The sequence below is a fragment of the Hippoglossus stenolepis genome, chromosome 1 (genome assembly GCF_022539355.2).
Source record: "Hippoglossus stenolepis isolate QCI-W04-F060 chromosome 1, HSTE1.2, whole genome shotgun sequence".
In the NCBI taxonomy this organism is placed as follows: domain Eukaryota; kingdom Metazoa; phylum Chordata; class Actinopteri; order Pleuronectiformes; family Pleuronectidae; genus Hippoglossus; species Hippoglossus stenolepis.
The window spans coordinates 13,009,553-13,036,623 of NC_061483.1; the positions used below are offsets into that span (position 1 = coordinate 13,009,553).

The 27,071-nt window shown below is 41.2% G+C and overlaps 1 protein-coding gene across 17 annotated transcripts in view; it reads left to right on the plus strand.

Moving 5' to 3' along the window:
- Positions 1-26,858, plus strand: part of sox6 (SRY-box transcription factor 6) — a 136,950-nt gene extending 110,092 nt beyond the window's left edge. For 14 of the 17 annotated variants that reach the window (XM_035174719.2, XM_035175558.2, XM_035174809.2 and 11 more), the window contains 6 exons: positions 1,562-1,739; positions 1,986-2,173; positions 12,411-12,516; positions 19,330-19,560; positions 20,401-20,617; positions 21,510-26,858. In XM_035174719.2, the coding sequence (XP_035030610.1) occupies positions 1,562-1,739; positions 1,986-2,173; positions 12,411-12,516; positions 19,330-19,560; positions 20,401-20,617; positions 21,510-21,816 (1,227 nt within the window). In that variant the 3' untranslated portion in view covers positions 21,817-26,858. The remainder of the gene's footprint in view (positions 1-1,561; positions 1,740-1,985; positions 2,174-12,410; positions 12,517-19,329; positions 19,561-20,400; positions 20,618-21,509) is intronic. The other 3 variants (XM_035175645.2, XM_035175720.2, XM_035175805.2) reach the window with 1 other exon arrangement.
- The last annotated feature ends 213 nt before the right edge of the window (positions 26,859-27,071 follow it).

The window sequence follows — 27,071 nt, forward strand, 5'->3', positions numbered from 1 at the left end:
TCAACACTTATTCCATCATTGGAGTACAATTCTGCATTTATCGATAAAGACCTAAATGCCTGAGTGAGTTTTTTCAAACTCTTGTATGACAATTAGGTCGATATTAATACAATACCAGTTCTTGGCCAATAGTAAAATTATAGCCAAATATCACAAAATTAAGGGATTTAAATGAAGTGAATCGAACATAAATAGAAGGCAAACATACTCTGGCATCCTCCCATATGTGTCCACAGTCCAGTAGAATCAGCTTGCCTTTAGTTTTGTTTGTCTGCTTTCAGCTTCACTGCATGACAAACTGTTATTGGCACAGCAATAACAAGGCCTTGGGGCAGTCTATGCTTGAGCCATATGTTTGGACAAGGAGACACTTGGGCTTTGAAAAATACTGTTAACGGCAGCATGAGCCCTAATCTGATATAAAAAGACTGCTGTATTCACACATGATGTTCTGGGCAAAGTGACATTTTCTCCTCTGGGATGTAAATGTAGGAGTTGTTTCTATACTAAATCAACCAGCATTTACAAATAAAATTAAAAACAAATCTATTTAGCATGTTGATTTTGGTGTTGTCCATCATCTTGCAATATATTTATATTTAAGGTAATTAAAAATGTAGTTAGGCACTGGTTATTATGTAATTCAATTAGAATTATTTGAACTAATTTTAGTTTTTTTTTACATTATAACAAATAGGTAAAATTTTAAACAAATGTATTATTTTTTTGTACTTTTGCCTACATTTGTAAGACCAATTCACTAATCACAGTTTGCCTCTTAGGGTTTAACAATCTGTACACATACCTATCATTAACCCTCGAAAGATCAACAGGGGAAATTATAGGATTCATTTTTTGGGGGGGTGCATTTATCCTCCTTTTAAGAGTTGTATTTGCAGGTATTGAGATAGATAATCCTAGTCGACAAAGTCCTGAGGATGGCACCTTGGAGAAGAGTGCTCTTCCTCTCACATCAGTAACGGCTCTAAGAGGCTGCAACCAGCCCAGCATCACATCATATTTTTTTTCTTCGGGAATAGCCATATCAAAGCATATGATAAGACCAAGTATGCACAAATGAGGAATGGAATTAGAAAACAAGTTAATGAAGTAGATAATGTAAGTCGACATCTGATGAATGGAACAGCTGTCTTTGATCACTGGCACCGCCGTTATCTGGTCATTATTTATTCTTCGAACCAGAGTGCAGACACAGAGAGCAGAGAGGAGGAGAGGGAGAACAGATGAAGATGTACAGAGAGACAGAATCTGCTTTAATTAGTGTGAACAAAGGCGCTGGGCAACTGTGAGGGAACATCGCAGTGGCAGCGCTCCTGAGGAAGGATGTATGAGGAGAGGAGAGGAGAAGGAAAAGAAAAAGAAGGACAGAGATGTAAGAATCAGTGAGGAGGTGCGGGTCAGGATAGGTAGAGACCCTATAATTAACCAGAAGCAGAGAACTGTGCTGTCTGGGAAACCGGAGCTCCTCCAAAAGGGGAAGGGGAGGGAGGCCACCTATTCACATCTGTCTTTCCTCATACTCGTATCTCTGCTGCCGTAGGAGGAAGGAACACAGCCGCTCAACTTGTCTGCTCGGCCAAAGACGACAGATCTGCTCAAATCCCCCACATCCCCGACACAAAACCTATATCCCGGCAGTAAAAACAGCCTCAACAGTTTCGGCAAGGGTTGCATCCCCAACCCACTCGGCGGAGGCCTGGGACGGGGCTCATCTCTGGGTAAGACCTCAAAGTGCCTCCTCTTCACAAACACACACCACACATACACATAGATCTGCTCAGTTCAAACACAAAATTACAGTATACACTCACAGCTGGGAAAACCACATTGCAAGGTCTCAGTCCTGTTTTTTCATTTTAGAAATAAATGCCACTCTCAAGATGTTGTGTGAAGCAGTTTTTTTATAGCGAGCTAATTTTGCTGCCCTAACTCTAATGTGTGTGTGTGTGCGCGCGTGTGTGTAGATATTCTGTCCAGCCTAAACTCTACTGCGCTGTTCGGGGACCAGGACACGGTGATGAAGGCCATCCAGGAGGCCCGGAAAATGAGGGAGCAGATCCAGAGGGAACAGCTGCAACATCACCAGCAGGGCATGGAGGCGAAGCTGGCCGCCCTCACTTCAGTGGGCCTCAACAACTGCAGAGTCGACAAGGTTAGGACTTCTATCATATAGCTCTTTCATTCTCGATTCTAGCCCGTTCCACTGCAAGCGTTTTCCGTAATGCAAAAGACGAGCAGCTGACCACCAGGAGTGCTCGGCTCTCCCTGCAAGTAGTGAAACTATTAAAGAAAGTGGAACATGGTGATTTTAACACAGCAGTCATTCTTTAAGGTTAATATTTTTCTTTAATCTGTGTCCAGGGTGGTCATTTTGATAAGAGCTGGCATAGTCCAGTGTGTACGTATCTGTTTAATTAGTATGGATATGTTTGCGTGTGTGCGTGTTTCGAGGGCCCGGCGTTGTTGATGTTGGTGTGAGGGCCGTGACAGGCCATGGCAGTGCCCGGTGCGGGTTAAGAAGACTCTGAAGTCTCTGCCCAATTAAAGCAGACTTTCAGCCCTCTCCGTCCCCTGACACGGGATGGGGCTGCTTTGTACCAGGAGCACACACTCCCAGGGATTCCCTTTAAAAATATCTTCAATCGATGAGTCAATCAAGGAGAGAAAAAAGCTGTCCTCCTCTCTTCAGCTTGATGCCATGTTGCCAGTTGGCTGTGAGGAGCAGGCAGGAACTGGGAGCGATGCTCATTAATATTTCAGCACCTTACACTTTCAACCAACAGCCTCAACTAGGTCAATGTATATGTAAAAAAGTCAATGAATATCTATTTTGATTTCCCCCTAATTTGGTGTTTGGAAGAGATCACTGTCTATGCAGGTGGCAATCAACTATGCTCTCACTGAAGTGAAGCACATAAATTAGTGGAGCCCACAGAGAGGACAGAGACGGAGCCTCCCCCTGCACTTAGCCCTTACTAACCAGGACAGAAGAAATCTTCACAATAAATAATGTTTTTTTGTTTTTTTTACATGTCACATTTTGCTTGAATTTAGACAAGCAAACAGTCACCTTACAAAAAACTAAATTTTAAGATTTTTTTCCTCCTGGTTTTTCACCTTTGCCTGTTAAGTGAAAACTTCACCATGAGTGTTTGAACATAGTATTTTCAGTCTAACTCATGGAAGCTGGTGCTGCTGCCACTCAACGAAGGTGCACGTGTGGCTGCAAAGATCCATTTAGAACAGGAAACATGCCTATGGCTACATTGTTCTTCGCAGGTAGAGCTTGCGCCGTTTTACTCCCTGCTTTGTTTTTTTATAGGATTTAGTTTTGTTCCCTCTGAATTTTGGACTTATCTGTTCAACCTGTCTTGAAGCAGAGAAGATGGATGCTTTTTAAAGGGATGTTCTGCTTGAGATAGTCAGTCACTCCTCACCTGTAATCTACCTTTTGTCCGTAAGAAAGGGTTGAACAACAGAAAGAGAATGAATGAGTGTGTGTGCGTGTGTTGGGGTGGGGGGTAGGTATATGTGAAGTAGAAATGAAATGAAATACTATTGAAGAATTAAGTGTACTGGTAGGATCAAACTGACAACAAAAAACTGTGATCATTGTAGAACTTTATTACACAAAATAAACAATGCAGGAATGATTTACATTTTAAGTAAGTTACATATATTTGAATGCATTTCTGTTGAATATAATAGTTATTTATAATAAAGTTGTAAAATATCAAGCCTTGATTTTATTAAGGGTTTGATAACGAGCAATCATTGCCAATTTTACATATTTTTTTTCAATCAATATATTGGCAGATACATTAGTATCTGAAAGGTTTGACTCCCTTATTGGGCTGCAATTAACAAATATTTACTATTATCGATTAATCTGTCGATTATTTTTATTGATTAATCGATTAGTTGTTTGGTCCATAAAATGTCCGAAAATTTATTTTATTTTAAATATTGAAGCATTTCCCAAGCCCAGAGACAACCTCCTCAAATGTCTTGTTCACAAAATAAAGATATTCACTTTACTTTATTAATTATCAAAATAGTTGGCGATGAATTTAGTAGATGATTACTGATTGATGATTACTGATTGATTAAACATATCATTTTTGCAGCCCTACTCCCTGATATCATTATCGGTATCAGCCTCCACAAATCCATAACGGTTGGGCTCCAGATACTTGCATTGTTTACCTACATACATACTAGATGTTGGTTTATTGGAAAAACCTGCTAATATCAATAATTGAAAGCATCATTTCAGGTAATAGTCTCAGTTTTTATTACATCATTTATCCGTCTCGTTGAATGACACCTGAACCGAGCTCGTGCTTGAAACGCATGCAAATCACAGTGAGGTATTGTCACCTCTTAGTTTCTGTGACACCGGCCCTATTAGGATGGTGTGAAATTAGAGGCACGCTTTATCAAGTCAGCTAAAAGAATTGCCCCATCATCTTCATCCTTCGGCTGCAATAAAGAACAGCAGGCTGTAATTCAGTGGCGAAATGGGAGCGAGAAGGAGAGAGAGAGTCTTTTGCTGATACAAGCCAACGGACTAGAAAGGTTTGAACGCCCCAGATAAAAGCTTTCACTTTGGTCAGTTTCAGAATATTAATATTTCAAGAAGGTGCCTCACCTGACATAAATATGGTGTGGTCTTTAATAGCTCCCCTCCCAGTCTGTTGTTTGGAAGTTTATCATAGTGAGAGCTTACATGAAGAAGATTCTGGAGAGGTAACATAAATGGGATTAAGGAGAGGTTAAGATCATCCAGCGTGGCTGTTAGAGGGGGATATTAAATATTGATTTATCCCACTGTAATGACCGGGCAGAGGAGTGGGTCTAAGTGCTGCTTACAGATGGATCAATTCATCTTTTCATACAAAGTGTGTCTGAACAGTACAATGCATTCCTCTCTAACCGTTATCACCAAGGCTCTAGTTCTCTCCCTCTCTCTCTCTCCCTCCCTGGCCATTGACCTAGGAGAACATGGTGTAGATCAGACTCTCTGTTCAACACTATACAAGCCTTTAACCTGAGGACATGTAAAATATTCATGCTTTACACGAGCGGATTTTCTTGCTTGTCTTTTTATTTGTCTGTTTTTACTATATCCCCTTCAGTACAATAAAACCTTTTACAACCCTTCTGCAATTTACCTTTTTGAAATATTTATCTAGAGATATTATTGTCTGGAGAGGGCAATTACTTTGTTCCATTATTTACCATCTCCTCCTCACCCGGTGGAAGCTTTTACCTTGAATGCACCAGTATGCCTACAGTCAAATACAGTACATCTTAATCCATTTGTAACCATTTGAATTGTTTCCCTCTATTATGCACTGTAGCTATAACTGGCTCTGCTGTTTTTCAGGGTCATGGGTGAGGGCCAAAAAGGTTGTCCCATGTGGCCCTCATTGTACACAAACAAAAACAAAAGCCAATACAGTTTAAATAATTCACTGATGCAAATTTGACAGTTAATGTAACTCGTCCCAATATGGAAAAGTGAACAAAAAAAGCCAAACTCTAAAGTCTATTCATGTACAAATCATAATTGACTTCATATCCTCATATCTCACTGCAAGCCTTCATCTGAGTGCTGCACATACACTGGCCAGTCCCTGAGTGAAGTGACTGTTCACAAAAAGCACAGCAGAGATGATACAAGGCCACTGACCAAACAGAGAAGAAGATCTCACATTTATCACATTTTGAAAAATGACAGATGACTCGTGGGGAGCCAATCTGCCCTATATTAGCCTCGGGGCAATGGACAACCCTTGTTGTTGAACCCTGTAGAGTCAGGTATGACTGATCTCTACACTGGCGCATCCATTTCCCTCGCTTTACTTCAGGGAGACGTTGCATATGTGATGTACTGGAGGTGGTGTGAGATAAAATATATTCCTCTGCTGACATGTCCCTAACTAGAATCAAAAGGTGAAAGGCCAGTGTATTAACCTATTGAACTGCCCTTTTCTGCCCTGCAGCACCTCCTCTCCTCTGTATTGATGACTGCAATTGTCCATTTCTCAGATCCCCAAAGCTCAGCCTGTAAATATTCAAATGTAGCTTACACTGGTGCTCCACAAAATCCAGACTCCTAACCTATTGGTTATAGTGGTCATACTGCTCCCTCCTGCATATGTGTGAGAGTGTGTATGTACGTGCATACGTGTACAAGCATGCACGTGAGTGTGTGTCTGTGCGTGTGTGTGTAATGCCAGGGCCCCATTCAGGCAAAGCCCTCACAAAGACTTTGAATATAATCTTGTCTGGTCCGCAGCCCTGGAAGCAATTTTCTGCTCCTTTTCGACTGCTGTCTTGGAAATTGCAAACCAAGGCGTTTTGGCTGCAATGTAAATCCTTGGCATACAAGGGTTTGCCCATCCAAATTAGATTATGCTCAGCTCCCAGACACTGGCTGTAGCCAGCAAGTGCTATTGTGAAGATTGCTTACATTAATGCTTTGTCCAATTGTTCACATTTGCCAAAAGAATAAAAATAATGTATGACTCTGTATTATATGTGCCTGCGTGGGTGTGTGTTCCTGCGGGCTCCTGTTCCAGGTCAGGTCTTTTGCTCTTCCCCAGAAAGACATCAAGGCAGCATCTTGGTAGGGTCGTTTGGCGGTGGTGGCTCCATTATTTCCTACAGTTGTCATTTTACATGGTGAATTTCTGGCCTATTGCAGTCATTCAGGGAAGCTGCTGGCTTCAGTGGCGAAGACCTGTGATGCCACGCTCACCACAAGGCACATACGACAAAGAGCGAGGAGAAGAATAGGCCACAAAGGGCCATTTATAGTCTGCGGTATTGTTGCGGTAGAAACATAACAGCTCCAGTGTCCAACAAGTCTTGAGGTCTTGTCCATATGTGAAAGGGGGTTTTGGTGAAAGCTGCAGTCTCTTAATATCCTGCTGTTTGCAACCTGGAGTGTTTGATAAGGCAGGAGATTTCGGCTTAACTTCACATTCTCCCCGAGGAGCCAGAGTACAGTTCTGGATCATTGAGGACTGGAAACCCGTAAAAATACATGAGGTCAACACAAATGATCTCAGCAGTGTAGAGAAGAACATAAAAACTCAACATGTGTCAGAAATGTGTCACAGGGCTGAGATGGTTGAGTCTTAATTAAATTAAACACGACGCACAGTTAAAATACGAAATAAATTTTGTAATATGTTCAAATGTATTGACTGATTATCCCAAAGCACACACATATGCATTAGAAATACATTTGACTTGAATACAATTGAAAATTTACACTGAAGGGTCACATTTTCAGGATTTGAAGAAATATAACTCATCCAGAATAATGTTAGTTATGACAGTTAACAAAAAAATAAACTTATAATAGAAACAAACAATAAACATGACAGTGGCACAAAGCCAAGTGTGAGGTTAGCCCACCATTTTCTTTTTGTTAGAGCTCCCTAATTTAATTAAAGGCCTTTCTTAGCTCTGTTTTAAACAAATGAGGTGATGGCCTGGCAGTACGAATGGGACTGGAATAGCTGGCCATCTCTGCTCTGTGTGATGTTGAGGACGACTACTATAGAACAGATGCCAGCCTTTTGTGGCTGCTACTGTTGATTCTGCTGCTGCCTGCATTAGGCTTTAAGCAAAGGGAGAGCTCAGGGTAAAAAAGAGAGCAACAGCCTGAATGAAAGTAACTGTGGGTTTACCGCATGGCTGGATGTACTTAACATTTAAATGGTTCAAAACTAGCAAAAAACTACTGGAAAAGCTGCAGACTTATAAATAACGTTGCAACTGGTTACAATAAAAACACAAAACAGATGAGGCAGTGAGCTGTGAGGAGCGGAGGCCATGTTAAAGTGCACTCTTTGTCTCCATCACGGCTGGGACAGATTGTTGAGGGACTTAGCCCGAGACCCTCGGAGAGGAGACTCAGAGGGCCGCAGACCACAGTGATGACTGACACTTGATACACAAAGCCCTATATTGTGGTCAGAGAGCCACTGACTTCAGCCCGCCACATACCAGGTGTGTGATATAACCAGAGCCAGTTCAGCACATTATCAAACATACTGTAAGTGGCTGTTTAGGGCCCCGCTGCAGCTGCTGAAGGTTTCCAATCGTGAAAATGTTAAACACATGCGATCATATACTTTCCAACGTGAAGGAAACGCCAGGATGAGATTTTACCAATAGTTCAGAGATCTCAGAAATGACAGTAGTTAATGCTGTCAGATTTCAGAGAGGGCTAAACATATAATTTACTGTATACATGCATGGCCAGAAAAATAACAAGACTATTATGTGACTTTAAGTTGGCAACTGGTTATTTTTGGAAGAACTATCGTGGCTGCCAGCCGCGTGAAAGAAATGAAGCAGTTTGCTCCGTAAATAATCAGTGGTGAGCAAACATGTCAGCTTAATGTGCGTCTGTATCACCTCATTCATTTTTTATTCATTTTTGCTCTCAAAATGACACAAATTAGGGAAAAAAAGGTTTGTTAATTAATATCGATAATGATGAGAAAAACAATTAGGAATTTAATACAGATTAAATAAAATATAGCTAAATAAAGTAAAGTCCGATTTTTAACTGGACAAAATGTGCCAAAGTCTGTTTGTCCATTTTCAAGGAATCAACAACATATGGGACTGATTAAAAGTAAAGTGTCCAGACCTCTGTGCCGTGACTCCTGCCTGGTACAGTTCAGCATCTCTTCACCTTGGCCAAACTCTTTCATTGGAGCAACAGCGCACCTGTGGTTTCCTCTGGTGTTTTAAGTTTTACATTGATTTCTCATGATTATTTCCTATGATGTTAAATGAAAACTATAAAATCATTTAGACAAACGGACACCCAACCAACCGAGCTGACTCAGAAACTACCACACGCTGATCGGCACCGCGGTCTACCTTACTACAGAGTGTGTTTTTTTTCTTTCATCTGTATTTGAACAATCTCGGGCCATATGGCTCTGCCTATAGCCCGGAGCTATTTACAAAGGAGAGAGTGAAGGAGTGTCGGGATTGGTAGTGTGTTGCCTAAATACAGAGCAGGAGTAGGCACAATACACAGGGCCGTCCGCCACCCGCCTCTGCCCAGAATACACCCTGTGGGCAGAGCAGCAGGCCTTCGGCACATGGTCTGTGGCCGGCCAGATTAAAGTTCCCTTTACAGCACTGACAAGGGCTCTTTTAGGTTCCCTCGCCCAAGAAGTTCTGCTATCTACCCTATTTCTACCTCTCTCTTTTCCTCAGTGACTCACAACCTCACTGGACTGGCTCGTGACTTCATGTGCAACTGAACAAAGTGAATCTGTTACCAAAGTTTAAAGACAAAGGACTGCGCATGCAGGCAGGGCAGATGAGATTATAGTGGGTGGCAGTTTTCCACTACAGCTCTGAGTGCGCTGCTATAATTTTAGTTGTGGGGTGGAGAGCTGCATGCTGAAGTCATTTGAAGGAGGGACGGGTTGCTTGCCAGCAGTCGCGGTCAGAGTGGGAGAGAAATAATGTGCACAGCTACATCTTTTGTTTCCTGTCTCTTTATCTTCACCTCCTCTCGTCATCCTTGATTTGTTCTTTCATCCCACTTTGTTTATGAACCACTTCTTGCAGAGGCCTCTCAGCATTAATTTTCTGTATTTTTTGTGTCTTTTATTATTCCCTTGCACTGCACATTATAAATACCTTTTTATATCAGCCATATACTGATGGGATCCCTCCCTTTCACTCTCTCGTGCTCTTTTCCTGGCAGGAGGACCAGCTTCCCTAAATACTGCATGTCCTTTGCTACTTCTCTTTGTCAGAGTGATCAGTAAAAATTTAATGACACTATAAAATAATAAAAGTGCCATTAATTTATCACAGCACTTGATGCGTGGGCAGTAAAGCAGCATTAGTTCACTGAACATTTTCCAGCCTTAAAACAAAACCCTGATGCCGTGCAGATAATTTATGGCCCTAATTTCAACTATAATTCTAATTTGCGGATATAAATTACCAAACTTATAACCAATAAGTATATTAAACTCAGTATATAAAATTTTATGAAAATTTGTGGTACCATATTGCTCAGATATTAATTAGCATAGATAACACAAGAAAGCAAGGGATACTTATCATAGCCACACCTTTATATTACAGTAGATAAAAAGCTGCCTCGTATAAAGTGCACGTGCATGTTCTCTATATAAGCACAAGAAGCCCCGCCGTGCACGTTGTGTCAAGTGAAGCTACCTCAAACAAGAGCCTCATTCAGTCTTCGTCCCAGCTGTCTGACGTGCTGATGTTCACTGATCACGTGACTGTGCGATGGAAAAAGAAGTGAACAGCGAGCTAGTTATTAATGAAATCCATTGATTGATGACCCCGGTTCTCTCTCCTTCTCAGCCCAACATGATGCTTAATGATCATGAGCTTATAAAAGGACTTGATTGATCAGGGGGGACCTCCCAAGCACGGAAGAGGGACGAGATGACTACTTTATTACAGACATACAGTCCCTGTGAACGCTGTGTCTTCCTAGTGGACTGTCCAAGTAGCATCGGAAGCAGCACCAGTGCCCATCCAGCTAATCACACATCAGTCACTTTGTCATCGGGCTGCTAGCTTCTTTCATTAAGAGCAATAATGTGGCTGGGTGATGAATATGGGCCTGTGTGCGTGCATGCCCATGCGTGTGTTGCTTCACACAGAATGTGACACCAAGAAAGGCCCCGTACTCCATCTTGTCTTTACAAAGCATCCTCTCTCCCAGCAGGGACCACCACATATGTCATAATTAGAAAACACTTAAGTAAGCAAAGGGCCGTCATACAGACAGGCTCTAATCACAGGCCATAAGCAGGTAGTGGTTAATTGTATATCAGAATCACTCAGCTGGCGATAAATAATGACTACTCCTTCAAATATGATGGTAAATTGCAGTGCTCTTTCTGTCTCTCCTTTCTTTTGAGGAATAGTTCTTGAATAAATAAAAGCATGAGGATAATCAAAATACTGTGAAAGGCCTCAAATGGACTTGAACTGTCTCCATCCTTCACCCTGTCATCTTTTTGTAACTCACTGGAAAATAAGCTTATACAAAAGCAAACACATTTTAGACAGATTTCTTAATTTTGTTTTTGGTAATGTGCTGTTATTACTGATGTCTGTTGTTATGAACATGATTTTATTTGACAGGGGACGACAACATAACAAATCAAAAGCAGCTGTAAAAATAAATATTTTAACTTACAATGGTTAGGTCTGCTAAATTTTTCAGCACCTTTGTCTATTATTTTAAGAGGAAAAGAACTTCCCTGTGGGAGAAAAGTGAAAAAACAACACGATTGTGCAATGCGTTGCAAAGAAAGGGCTGAAAGATTAATGTGTGTTGGTGTCTGTGTGTGTGGCAGGGGAGCTGTTAGCATTGTGTGAGGACTCTACCTGAGTATCTGTTCAGACTGCATGTGATAGACGTGTAGAAAGGAAGGAGGCAGAGGTCAGGTCAGTGTAGAGTATATCTTTGGCAGACACTGAACACTCACCCTGCGAGTAAAACAAATGCTTTTCTCTCTGAATGGTGGCAACATGCCTGCTTTTAGTGTCATCCAGGCAAAGAGGGGAGATTATTTGTATCATGCAGAGTCAAAGTGTCCATCTCCTAGTTGAGTCTTTAGAGAGGAAGACAGCCCTTTGCTAATGCCCTGTGTATTCACTGAGGAAGTAGGTCATTCAACAATGGAGCCAGCAGCAGTCGGCACTCTCCCCTTGCATAATACATTAAGTGTAATGTGCAGCAACTATTCAGAGGCCCCCCGAAAGCTGTTATTTTATTCTGTAAATGCACACGGACATGACATTTAATATTGTCACGGAGCGCTGAATGACAGGGTTTCATTGTGCGTCAAGTACAACATGATGCCAAGTTTAATCTGAGCACAAAGCGACATGACAAACGGGAAAACACGGTGTGTTCTCCAAAGCATGAATTCTGAATAAATGATGGGCGCTGAGCTCTGGGCGCCGTAGACTGGAAGGGAGGATGTAAGGAGAAGATTACAGAGGAAAATCTGAGCACTGCAAAGAGGGCCACGGCCCCATTGTGTGCTCGGGATCACAAAGTATCCTTCTGTAAATCTATTTACAGCACCCCTGGCCCTCACTGTCTCTCTACCTCCTGTCATCCATTATAGCAGCTGCTGAATAGAGAGATGAGAGAGGAAAAAGCTACATCTAGCTCATGTCAAAAGAGCAGCTCTTCAAAAAACCTCCATTTATCAAAGACATGTTTTTCCTTTCAAAATTTAGGATTCCTGATGGGGTTACATTTACAATTGTATCACTGTAAAAACATGAATGTATGTGCTTGTTAGCGTACCTGACTGTTTGTATTTCCCCTGTAGGAGAGGGCGCATTTTGACAGCATTGGCCACCACCTCGGGAAGCTGGGCGAGGACGGGAAGATCGGCCACAGAGTTATTGACCTCACCAGGCCAGAGGATCTAGATGGTAGGATCAAATTTCTGTTTCATCTCTTCTTCATTTTCATTGCACACAATTGTTCTTAATTGTTTCATCTGATGAAGTTTCCTCACGATCCAAACTATTTCACAAATACTTTTCTGGACTAGTTTTGATGGCTGCTCCATATTTCAGAATTTGATTGGTGATGTGGTTTGAATGGGTCTGTGCAAAAAAAGTGCATGAGTGTAAAAGTGGGGGTTGGGGTGAAAGCCGTTTGAAATGAACCGTGGCTCCGAGGTTTTCACAGGTAGGTGAGCGGAGGACAAGGGTGTCTCAGGACAAAGCTGGCTTTTCTCCAAGCTCGGCTCCTGTTGCTGTTGTGCTTGTTTGAGGTCCTGGGCGAAGGGGTGTAAATTCGGGGTTGCACCAGTGTGACAAAGCGTCATCTCCTTTTGTGGCGCTGACTCCTACACAGGAGCAAGGATAACCTCCGTGCACCAATGTTTGTCCGGCATAAATATTTGTGGCAGTTTCCATGGCACTTCAGAGACGGAGCAAAGAGGAAAATGTGTCTGACTCATCTTTGATGCCTCAAAGAGTTTGAAGGCAGAGGGAAAGATATTTCTCAGGACAATGTAACCCATCGACAACTTTAAATAGCATCTCGGACACATTTCCCATCAGTTTTAGAGAGAAATGCTACTGTATAATTGGTTAACATATATAAAAGACCAGCCACATGACTTTCAGACATTTATAAATATGTATTTTTATATCCCATAAAAATGTTTACAAATTCCAAAGCCAAAGTTTTCTTTTTACTTGTTTCGCATCACACCCAATCCTGAAGAGGAGAATTAGGGGTGCATTTAGTGGACCCACTGACATGTTTCCCACGTGAGCCACAGCAGCAGATCCAATCCCACCCATCTGACTGCTCGGACAGATATGCTTGCAGTGCGCACTCTCCCAGTGGGAACCTTCCGTTTGTGGCTGCCGTGGAGTCGGGACCGAAACAGAGCGCACATCAGGGCAGTTGTGTCCTTTTAAGTCCTGGCTCAAAGCTGAGGGAACGGCTCGCGTCAGACGCCTCACATCAGTGTTCCCAGTGGGCTATGGATTAGGAGCAAGCAGAGGTTAGAGGAGAGGAGAGGTCCTCTTCCCAGGGGGATATGGCTGGGAGCCACGGCAGCGCACATAACTCAAAACACAAAGTTGCCGTTTCTTCTCTTTACGCCACAAATATATGTGCCTGTCTCTCAGCTTCACCAACAGGAAAACACATACTGCTGAATGATGTGAACCACGAAGCGTTTGCTCCTCTGAGAACATGTTTACTGTGAAAAGGCGTCACCCTGACATACCTTGACGTACAGAAGCACACAGTCATTTTCTCACTGCCCCCCTTTTGTGCTTTCTTGTCTAACCTACACAGCACTGATTTAATGATTTGCAGGTCAGAGGTCATGCAGACGGCAGGGTTAAAACCAGGATACACTTACAGTCTTACATATTACAGTTATTTAAATGCCACAGTCATTTTCATTCTACCAAAGCAATGGTTATATAAGACTAACACATCATAAAAGTATTTACTTTTCAACCAAACTTCGCACATTTTTAACCGAAGCATCTGGATTTCTTCTGACCGGCAAAATGCAGTTTTCACGGAATACTTTTGGAATTCATAATTTAAATCATAAATATAATTATTTTGGGAGCATTTTGGCAAAGCAGGGGGAAAATTAATTTGGAGACTCGTCTGTATTCCAACAACACTTTTCCCCAGTAATTCAGAACACACTGTATATACTTTGGTGTTTCCTGAAAAGGAAAATTACTGGGTGTACCTCCCAGCCCTTACATAGGGTGTGAAAGCCCCTTGGTGTGCAGCAGCTTTCCCTCCAGAACAGAGCAGCCACACTCAGCCGGGCCCGGCATACAGCGGCCCTCTGTCATCACAGCAGTTCACAGAAAGCTTTAGGTTGCTAAAGCTAATATTTGCGAAGCACGCAGCACCCTAAGTCCTAACGAATGAGACTGGAAAAAAGCTGCAAAGGAATGGAAATGGATAAAAGTTTACTCCATTATACAAAGCCACGAGCCACACGCACGGTCCCACCGCAAATTCATTAGGTCTTTTTAAGCTCTGATGAAAATATTGCAGAATACCACCAAGGCCTGAGCCCAGCCAGGGCCCTTTGTTCATTCACATATGGAAGTATAGAGTTGCTGTGTAGCTGAGGCCGTGTGTTTGTCTAAACCACCCCCCCACTGCAGAGGGTCCGCAGAGAACAAAGAGCTTGTTGAGAGATGTGTGGAGACAGGAAACAGAATTAATCTAAACGCCCAGTGTGATAACATCAACCAGAGAGTGAGAAAAGATGAAGCTTGAGCCAAACAGTGTCTTTAACAAAGTCCTCATGGAATAGGATGAGAAGAACAGTAGTGTTGCATTGTTGTTACAGATCATGATGGGTTTCTTTACTTCAGTAGCTCTGAGCTGTTCTGAACTTTAAAATAAGCTGATTGTTTGAAGAGGTTTTTCTTGCACTGAGGCTGTGGGAATCAAGCTACGGCTTTTTATTGTCGAGGACTTTTCCTTGAAGAAAGATAAGATGAGGAGGCTCTAATGATTTAACAAGTCACAACAACAATAGTTGAATAGGTCAACGCAATCAATAAGAAAGCTTCGTTTTGAAGTCGGCAAATTTCTGTGTGTTTTGTGTTTCTTCTGTGTGTGCATGCATCTCCTTTTGTGAGTGCAAAGCTGGGATATTGTGAAAGATTAGACTCCACTTTTAGGCTAAATGCACCAGAGAGGGGATCGAGCGGAGAAAAGTGAAAGCCACAGCCTGCATGTTTAAACAGGTTGCCCGTTTGTTCCCAAGTTAACAAGTGCACACACAAAACACACACGTTTGTACTTCTATCTTAGTGAGGACACTCATCGACATAATACATTCCCTAGCCCCTTACCCTAACCTTAACCACTCAAACTAAATGCCTGACCCTTACCCTAAACCTAATTCTAACCCTGACCCTAAAACAAAGTCTTAACCCTCAAACAGCCCATTAGAATTTACACAGTACAGGAACACACACGCACAACCTCTAGAAAACTCAAATCATCCAAACATAAAAAATGGATTGGCATGTTATGTTAGGGCTTATATCACTTGTAATTTGTAATGGTTTGATTAGCATGCTGTGAGATCAGGCTGGAGCAGGGGCCACTGAGCGCTGCGTCCTGTCTGTCCATACACATTAATCTAGCCTGATCGTGCTCGGAGGGAGAGGCTCTATTGTCAGCGGTAAACGCCTTCAGTCAGAGGTGATGTGTTGATCCCAACAGCGAGGGCTTGGCAGGTTGCGTGATCGTTGCCTGCTCACTGAGGCTCATCCTCTTGAGCGGATTCCTGGGTGACATTATGTGTCTGCCCGCAGAACAAAGATGAGTAGGGAGAAGAAAAGGAGGAGGAGAGGGGACGGCCGGGGCAGCGCTACCCTCTGGCTCGCTGCACGGTCGAGTCTGAGCCTGCAGCTCACAGGTGTGATAGGCGTTTGGGCCTCACTAAATTCTCTCTCTCTCTCAAGTTCTCTCCTTTTTTTCTGCTTCCTCATTAGTTTTTCTACCCCCCTCCTCCCACCTGCCCTAATACACACACACACAAATACACACAATCATTCTCTCTCACTGTAATTCATGCCGCTCATCTGCAGTGTTTCCAGGAGAGACAAATTAAAAGGGGATTCTCAAATCACTCTGTCACACTTGAGCTGCAGGCCTCATGAATCACAATAAATTCTATTAAGCGACACTCCCTCTGTTTCGCTCCCTCCGCAGCTACCACCCAGGGGGCCTGCCCCTGTCACTGCTAAACATCTGTGTTTATTTACACAATCACACACCTAACTAACTGATGCCTGAATGCCCCTTCCGGAAAAATAATGTTAATGCTAATTTGCAAAATGTCAGAGCAGTGTCATGATTTTTATTGAAAAGACAGAGACAGTTTCTAGGGATTTTCTAAGGCTGGCTCTTATAATGCACAGGATGCCTCTGATTAAGTCCTATATATTGCAGGGGCCAGATGAGGGGACAAATTAATCCACTCATGAAGTTTTGGATGCCCTTATAGAACGTTTAGACTATAATCAGAATCACGATTACTGTAAGGACTCATTATTTCAGGTCAAAGGTCAAACTGTTAGGCTGACAGGCTGTTGGTGTCCCGGGGCCAGGGCTAGGTCTGAGTGAAGCATCACTTTGTGTTTTTTTACACAACTAGGACCAAAGCACCTGCCTCAGTACAGATGGAAACAAATGATGTAAGACTGCTGTTGTGTCTTTCTGCAGGAGACAGGCACTTTTCTATGTGCCATGCCTCATCTGGCTTCCCTCCAATGAACCAAGTCACGTGGCTGGTTTCCTGGCTAACTATGGATGTGGCACTAGCTGATGGCAGGCAGTTGTTTTGTCGCCCCCCCCCTCCCCATAAGAAGCTCACCTCTGCCCGTATGCATGCAAACCAGTATATAAATTGCTGAATCAGTGTCAGTGATAGAGTAATGGCACGGGAGGCATCGTAAATTACAGCAAGCGATCCCGGGGTGCAGACACTGGCTGTCGTGTCTGAGTGAGCGTTGCGCTCCTGAGCTAATGAATACCTTCATCTGGCCCCGACAGTCAGCAGATTGCCCCGCGTTGATGGATACTGTCAGCCCTCCGCCACACCACATTTCATTGCACAATAAACATGGTTGTCAAAACCAAACAAAGTGAAATCAATTCATCCTGTACAGTGAGTGCATGCTAAATGAAATTAACGTACTGTGGGGTTTCGGTGGCAGCAAAGGTAGTGTATTATTCCTGAATTCATAATGGCTTCAGGGCCTCCAGCATTCTGGGAGGTGAAGGCAAACAGACAGAATATGACACAGCACTCAGAGTTTGACTATGTGTTTACCCAAGTGTATGATAATTATATATGTGTATCAGGCTAAGAAATGGCAGAGGTTTTGAAGATTAGTATTTGTATATGGCAACTTGATCAAGATTATAATAAGATACGTTTTTGTAATTGGGGGGAATTGTTCGTCTTTTGAGAAAAAAAAAATTCAAGTTAAATATATCATTCACTATTTGTTATATTTAATATTTTAATATCAATAACACAAATTAATGCCGATCCAAGGATTTTGAAATATTTTCAATTTGAGATTATAGATTGATTGTAAACTATACTTAAGAGATATTGACAAGAGAAATCTTTATTTTAGTACTAAAAATGTAAATATAGTAATTTATTTATTTTATTTACTTTATAGTTTCCCCCTTTTTGAATAATTTACATTTGCTGAAGCCACAATCACGATTTTGAGACGAGACCAGAAAATTGTCTTTTTGACTTAATTGTTATTTCCATTAACAAGAAGTAGTTGAAATCTCAAACAGGAAAATATCTCAGTAGCAGCTAGTGCAGGGACACAATATGAAAAATACATTTTCCCCGGGCGTTTCATATAAAGGCAAGTCTCAGTGTCTTTGGCCGTTTGACTGTTAAACATGAGCAGGTGAAAATCCCTTCTCACTGGGAGAAACAGGTTTCCCAGTAGGCAGCGGATACACACTCCACACACATAATCCACCTTCCACCACACCCTCATTTCTATCATAGGTAGTGGGTGTGTGATTATATATATATATATATCGCCTTTTCAGCACTTGTCTCATGTAATAGCTTTGAAAAGAGGACATGCTTCTCCAAAGCAAAGACACTCAAACTCCTCGGCTTCCTCAGTGATTAGAGCAGAACGAGCTCTCTGTGAATTAATGTCTCCGCACAGTCCTCCATTACTCATTAAGAGTTTGATTTTGTTTATCAACTGAAATAATAATAGAAATCAAACCCCAGGTAACATGTGCCAAGGCTGCTAGTGGAATGGTCTAATGAGAAGGCTTCACATGTGGATGATGAAATATGCATGAGTCATCCCGAGCTTTCTTTTCCAGATTTGAGATCATTAAAGATGTATCGTAGCATATGGAAGGCTTTTTTTGTCTTATTTTTCAAGCCTTGTTTATCAACATGTTTTTGTTTGTTTAAATATTCATACTGCTTTTATTTAATTCTTTCACATCTTACATATAAAAGCAAGCAAATGCGCATGCAAACAGAAATCATTATCAGTCTGATGTACAGTTTAATACTGAGAGAAACTCTCTTATGCTGATTGTGAATGCCCTGATTGAGAAACAGCACTTTGGAGAAACGGAGCGCTCTCATCGTAAATGTGCGCCTGGTTTGTTTGTTTGTGTGTGTGTGTGTGTGTGTGTGTGTGTGTGTGAGAGAGAGTGAGAAAGAAGAAACAGAGTAAAGCAGATGAGGACATGTCTGAATTTATTTGTGTGTATATATATTAAATATGTATTTTGGAAAAATGCTTGACTGAGTTTTGCCGATTTTCCTCCCAGATTTTTTCAAGTCCTGCATCTTGTACTTATGTTGGTACCCATACATATGGATACTACAATTGTCATATTAAAATGTATAGCAGAGAATAAAAGTGGGAACAAAATGTCTTATTACCATTGACGACCAAGCTTCTATTTTGGTTCTGGTTAGACATTCTTTTATTACACATTAAACACAAGCCTGGTGAGTCAGGTTTCCAGCTCAATGTTAAGTCTACTCTCTCGATGAGGGTCTGAAGAGCTGCATTCATCTGAAATAATGTTCATGATGATGATAGCAGCGATTACCCTAATAGACAATGGAGAGTTTGAAAAAGGCTCGTCATTTAATCAATTTCTTGCCTTGTTCCCTCTTCTTATTCCTGCTCTGGCTATTCCAGGGTCCAAAGTCAATCGCTCCAGAGATAAACCCCAACCCTATTATTGTTGGCCAACAGGAGGCGCTGGATCCACTGAGGCACGAGTCTTCAGGGAAGCTCGAGGAAGGAACACCAACGAACCTCACATCAAAAGGCCAATGAACGCGTTCATGGTGTGGGCCAAGGATGAGCGGCGCAAGATCCTCCAGGCCTTCCCCGACATGCACAACTCCAACATTAGCAAAATTTTGGGTAAGACTAACTTCTAATTAAAAAAACAATGAATAATTGAACGTTGATAAAAGTGATAAATATGCAGTGTTTGAAACTACTTTCATATCGCACTGTAGAGTGGAGAATAATTTGTATGTGTAGAAGAGTACCGTCAAACAGCAGCTGAGATTTCCTTTATTTGTCTGAATTTTGGTTATACCTCACAGACTTTAGACAGTATTTTCATGGGTTTATTTAACACTGATGAGTAAAGACGATCTGCCAAAGCAGCTGGTATCTAAAGGAAGGAAGGTGTGTTATCTCATAGGCCACTGAGAGCCAGTTCACCTCAGCACACAGATGGATTTATAGCCCAGCGCTACCATAAGTGTTTGTCATGAAAAATGACAGAGGCTAAATGGGTCTTGTCCCTTCAGCACTGGAGTCCATTCATCAGAGCTGTTAAAAGTGTCATCCACTACCTGGTAGGACACTTCGCAGAGCCGTAGTATTTACCACTCCGGCTTGTTGTTTTTGACACCGAGGCTTGTCTTACGTCTCAGATAATGTGCAAAGGCAGGGCTATCAAGTGGTTGGTGTGGAATGGACAATAAATCTTGCCACATGACTTTGTGCTAGAAAACATCTGCCCTTATTAAGGACAATTCGGATATAAATTAAGCTCTCCCAGCATTAGGTTAGGGCTAGGGTTAGATGGTTAAGGTTAAATAAGACTGGATTGAAGGTTAAATGTGACTGGATTGTGAATTTCAAAACATTATTGTTCTCTGTATCTTTTGAATCTATGACTCCATTTATATTCTAATATGTTACTGAAATAGTTTTCTCCTGTGTGTGTTCATCTGCCGTGTCATGTAGGTTCTCGGTGGAAGTCAATGACTAACCAGGACAAGCAGCCATTCTACGAGGAGCAGGCCCGTCTGAGTAAGCTCCACCTAGAGAAGTACCCAAACTACAAGTACAAGCCACGGCCTAAGAGAACCTGCATTATTGATGGAAAAAAACTCCGCATTGGCGAGTACAAGCAGATGATGCGGTCAAGGCGACAAGAAATGAGGCAGTTCTTCACTGTGGGGTAGGCATGCAGTCACACAACCCACCATGTAACCACACTAACACACAAACAATCTTAAAACATACCGACGGGGACTGCAGCGTTTTGTCTCCCTGGAGCCTTTTCTCATATAATATAAATACAATTTCCAAAAGCCAGTGTTTTTCTGTGTTGGTTTAAAAGACAAGGGCTTGACATGCCCATTAAAATGGGCTTTTCAACAGTTCTCATTTTTAATTTTAGACAATAGCAGTCTGCAAATGGAGCATGAGGTGCAGATATTATTACAGGATATAAGCGGTAAGTATAGTCTTACAGAAGCCTGGAGGGCAGCAGTCTGAAGCTTAACACTTTAATTTACTGTGTGTGGTTAGCAGGAGAACCCTTCTCCAGGTGTTCCCATGTCAGTCATAAGCGTCAGCGGCTGGACTATCAATCATCCAGCGCAACAGCAGACAAGAGCAGCACTAACCACGTATTGGTTTTATGTCACCAATAAACTGGGTAGTGTTTCTGAACAGCTCAAAACGGGAGCTGTCAGGAGAACCTCTTTTTTCCCAAATCATTTTCACAGAGCCGCTGGCCTCGTGCACACTGCTGTGGGAAACCCCTAATCCAACCATCTTGGTTTAAGTGCTGCAATCAGTAAAAACATATAGTTTAGGTCTTTTTTGCTTTTTCAGCAACAATTTTTGTATCCTTTCCATCTGTTCTTTTATCATATTGTAAGGTTATATTTGTATAAAAGTATGGACGTTTGAGTCCGTGGGTTTGGTTCCCCAATTCTTTCTCCCCATTTGGCGCTGGCTGTTCACTGTTCTATCAATAAAAAAAAAGGCGAAAATGCCCATTTAGATTTTCTTTTATAAAAATTAAGTTATTAATCTTATTTTAATCTTTCTCCTCCATCCAGACAACCACCTCAGATTCCGATCACAACCAGCGCCAGTATGGTCTATCCCGGGGCCATCACCATGGCAACCACCACGCCCTCACCTCATATGACATCGGAGTGCTCTAGCGCCTCGGCGAGTCCCGAGCCGGCCATTCCTGTCATCCAGACCACCTACAACATGAAGCTAGAGCCCAACCCCATGGCGAACAACAGTGTGCCGGTCAATGGCGTGGACGAGATAGACATGTACGAAGATTTCGAGGATGAGCCCAAAACAGACTATAGCAGTGAAAATGACACTCAAGAGCCAGTCAACGCCAACTGAGACCTCTTTGATGGATGAGGCCAATGCAGACACAACACTTACACAGGAGGACGCCCGAGGGCTGGTCTGATCTGAGGGAGGGAAAGAGCATAAGTAAAAAAAATAATAAAAAAACACCACACAAGGATGTTTTAAAAAAATAACAATGATGTATCATTTAGGAGCCAGCATGCAGAGGTGGCTTCATCAGAATCAAAAGCTATTTGGTCTTAAGTGTTTCTTCAAGTGTGTGAAGCAGTTTGGTTGTGGTAATTTAGAATTTTTTTAATGTCATTGTTTATGTTTTCATTGTGATCATAGACATTTACACAATTAGATTAATGCCTAGAACAAAAGACAGAACTTGAAATTCAACATTTGATATTTGACATATATACATCAAATATCAATATTTGATGTAAGATTTGGACTCTTAACAGTCACTTACCTTGTTTGTCTCTTCAATTAGATGATTTTGATATATGATGTAACTGTTCAAAATGGGAATAATATACTCACTCAGGTATAGTGTGCCAGCCAACAGCTTGTGAATGTTTTAAATCAAGAGTAAAATATTACCAGTACAAAATATTTCAAAATTCATATCGAGTGATACCAATTTATTACAGAGGGAAATTATTATTATTATTATAATTATTATTATTATTATTGATGTTTTTGTTGATTGTTATTACACAAAATTTAGTGCTGAGGTGCCAAACATTTCAAGTTGTTTCTAAAATCGGTAAAGTCTTATGAGAGTCTTAGACAATCTCTTGATCTCTTAATGCAGCTTCATTATCCAGTCTTTCTTTAATTTACCCAAACAGAACAAACAAATCAAACTCAGGAACTTGGAGGCACAAGGCTCTGCAGGAGGTTACAGTATGTGACATCTCTGATCGGTAGCTCGTGACGCTAGCTGTCCTCCAGGGAGCCCAATGCAGTGATCATCAATGAAACCAGCCAGCCCTTTCATTTCCTCATCCCAGTCCACACACAGAGAGCACTGTGGCATCCTTCACTCATTTCCAGCTCCGCAGCCCAGTCTGACTTACCAAGTTCTTAATCAGAGCGATTGTAATCAGGCCAGGATGCTAAAGGGCCAAAGGCCTCCAATCTGAGGGATTGGAACAGCAGTGAAAGGCAGCTTTGGGGGCATTACAATCTCAAATTGATGTTGTACAATGTGTAGCTACAGTATGTTCTGATAAACGCTTTAGCCCCATTTGGACGGCAAGTTTAAAGTCTTAGGTCTGAGAACTTCATTTTTTTTTCAATCTTAATTCTTTTTAGACATTGTAAATCTTAAACTGACACTAAGAAGTCTTAAAGCAGAGCACAGTCATTAGGTTGATGCAATGAGTTGATTACTGAAGCAGTCTTAAAAGAAGTGACAGTTTATGGGGACAACCCTAAAATCGTTTCCTAAATTGCCTTGTCACACGAAAGGTAGCTTAACGCGTGCACTTAAAATTAATTCTCATTCTGTCACCTTTGAGCCTTATTTTTTAATTTCTAATAATCTCATCAGCTTTTGTAATGCACTTATCATGACATGCAACGACTCAGAAGCAACAAGGACAAAGTCTCTCCTAATTTCAGCAAAAAGCTGACAAGCGGTGACCTTCTGGAGCCTGCAGTTAGATAAAGCTCCTCTAGCGGTCAAGGCCTTGATGTTGCGACTCAGATCCTCTTTACAGGGCATAAGGTCTAAGTGGCTCCCCTCCCTGCCATGCCCTGCTCTGACCCCTGCCTGTGGCAACCTCAGCACCCAGGGGGCGCCATCTGGCTCAGAGAAGAAGCAAACACCAGGGAGGGATGGGAAACAATAAAAATGGGGTGTGTGTCACTCATTGTGCTCTCCATCAAAGTGCTGGAAGTAAGGCCTCAACAGGGCTCCCACCCCGGTCCAATCACCAGGCACTGGCGAGCAGATGGAACAAGTACATCAAGCTGTGGGGGATTATTAAAATGACTGACGACTGGGTATCATCTGAAATACAGCATTATTAATGCATGAGTCCAGCTATCCCCCTCCCTTGCCCTTGAACCCGTCCATTTCAGCAGGAAAGCTGAGCTTTTTGAAGGATCTGAATGGCTGGTCAGTGTATTTAACTAGTTGAGATCCCCACTGCTGGTCACTGCATTTTTCTCCTATAGCTATAATTGGTACAGATGGTTCTTAATATCACTTTAGCACTGTTATCTTCTGTACTCGTATTGTCAAAACCTGTTCAGAGCTGGCTTGCATTGTTCCTACTTTTTGGAAGCATTTATAATAAGTCTTGTAGGGTTTTATTTATTTTTAAACACCTCATTAACAATTCCAATTGTTTTTCCATCACATCTTTTCTACATTGTTCTCATTGAGGTACAAAACATTTGAAGAACACTCTCCTACAAACAAACAAACCCAAGTGGATTTCCCTCCAAGTCAACCTGTTTAGTATTTTCAAGCTGTTTGCTCCTGTTTGCTGGTGGTTAGATTGATTTGTATGTGATTGTAAATATTTTAATGACCATGCCACATTGCTTTAGTTGGCTGATAGTTATAAAGGACTCTTCACGGAACTGAGACTTGACTGTGCTTATACAGCAAAAAAAAAAAAGAAAGAAAAAAATGACAACAAGAACTCACGAGGAGACAATGTTTCATAAGTGTTATAAGCACTGGATAGAAATTGTATTTTTATCAATTCTGATTAATGTGAAGCTGTTTGAGGAAAAAAAAACACCCTGAATGAACAAAATCCCCCAGTTTGACTCAAGTGGGTTTGCTCTCACAGTTGCCAGATTTGAGTCTTTTTTTTTCTCTACATATTTTGTTTATTTATGCAAAGACACATATGATGAATGAACACTTTCTCTAAGCTTCAGGGCTGCCAAGGGGAGACACTCAGCACAAGGAAGCGAGCAGAAAATTCAACAGCAGGCTCGGTCAGCCGCGAAACACCAGACTTCAGTGCATTGTATATTGTATTTGAAACTGTAGAGTATCAACATATTGTATTTATTATTAGCCGCTGCTGGCTCTAAAATTGTCAGTAAAACAACAACAACACGGACAATCATAGTCAAAGGAAGAAGAAAAAAAAAAAAAACGTACTTGATGAATTGGAGCAAAAAATGGTTTTCAGTGAATTTGCCATCTCATTTAGATTTTATTGTAAATATAACATAGGAAAATATATTTTTGTTCATTAGTGAAGTATAAGTTATGCATTTGGCTGTCCTTGTTTTACTTTCTCTCTTTTTTAAGTTTTATTTTTGTACATGGTCTCATGTATTTAAAAACCTGACAAGTCACTGTACCTCATGTAGATGCTGAACTTTTCTTCCTGCTTATTGGAGCGGAGCCGTATTGGACCTTCGACAGAAAGAAGCACCTCACTTGCTCAATATCTAGTTAGTTTCTCCCCTTGAGTATTCAAAGAGCCAATTGAAATACAAATCTATAGTCATTAGACTTTTATAATACAGTTATTACAAGTAAGGTACTCATTTAAACAACAAGCACTTGACGTAAAAAATTATAATCCAATATTGTTCCTTCGATCATGATGCAGTGCTGTGCTGTTCAGTCTTACTTGTGTTTTCTTTATTACAGCACTCATGGCAAATTTCTTATGAGTAGCGGCATCCTAAAATCACGTGCATGCATTTGGCTTGCATTTACATTATCACGACAGAATTTGTGTTTTTTTGAGTGACTGTTTCAAACACAAATTATGTTAAAATGTTATATTATTTTAAAAGGTGGGAGCGTGCAAATATTTATTTAGTTGTATTGTGTCAAAAAAACGACAGAGCAGTTTTCTTGGTTAATTCTCTCCTTGCCATCTTTTTTTTTTTGTATGTTTCAGATTTTTTAAATGAACATGTTCATGACTATCCAGCCATCTGCAAATGTAGCCCTCACACTTGTTTTCTCTTAATCCTCTTGTTAGGCAAATGTTTGAATGGACGTCTGAAGACAAAAGCTTGTATACTGTTTCAACATTACTTACTGTAATTTGATTTTTTTTTTTCTGTCTGAACTTTGTGATGTATATGGTGGGAATGTTCTCTGTGTTAATTTAATCAGCACAATTCACTGACATGCTGGACTGACATGCTAGCTGCTGTTCAGAAGTGTAAAATTTTTTGGTCGGGGCAATATTTATGGTTGTCTCTGGTACTTTGCTTTTTAGAGTTGTCTCTCAAGCAACACTGTGTGTGGCTCTTCAATCACTGGAGCCACTGAAATTGCTGGCAGCCTGATACAATTACAATTTCTGCGTAGAAATCTTTTTTTTTTTTTGTTCCCTTCCTGGCAGGTACCTAGGCCCATGGCAAGTATTGTTTGGGTGTTATTAGAGAAAATGAAATACATAGTGTCTGTTGCTGCTTTAAAAAAAAGTTTATGTCTGAATATGTAAATAGTTTATCATAATATCTTGTACAGTCCAATGTAAAGTTTTTAATTCAACTTAAAAATAATGTTGCCATCACATTTGTGTTCACATTCTTCTTTATACAGTACAAAAGATCAAATATTTGCTCGGGGTATTATTGCTAAAAATTAAAGAGAAAATAAAGAGATTTTTTTTTTAATGTTTGTTTTGCTTGGCTTCAAAGTGTACACCAGCAAGTCTTTGGTTTCCATGTGCAGTATTGACGTGAGGTTAACTTAAGGTGAATAATTTTACAGTGGTGTGTGTGGAGAGCGATCTCCTCAGCTTTGGTAGTATTAATACTCTATATCAAGAACAAACAAAAACCAATGAGTGACATTTGGGTACATCTGGGCACCACAGGAATGTGGAGACTGTATATGATTCAATTATCCCCACAGGATTGATTCAGGCATCTTATAATGTAACACCATTTTCTGTGTGGCTCAGTCCATTGTAACGATGAAACACTGGGCTGAGGAACTGCCTGTTTAAAGCTCATTTACCTCAAGAATTTCCTCCTTTTCTGTAAAAGAGACAGAAATTGTGTTACATAAAGCTTCTCACATCACTCCATCTTTTGTACTGCTGTTGACACTTACAAATTAAAGAGACATTTTGTTTTAAGCTTTGAGTACTTATTTTTTCAAGTGGAGGCCTTTGTCACTGTATTTCTACCTGTTAAGCTGCTGTTTTGTGAGAAAACGGAGGGGTCGCCGGGTACAAATTAAATTGTACTGACTTATTCTATTCAGAAATGTGTACCCATCAGACACAAAGACAAAGTGCAAAACTCACATTACAAGGTTTGTTATACTTCCCTTCTCTTTTAGGTTTTTT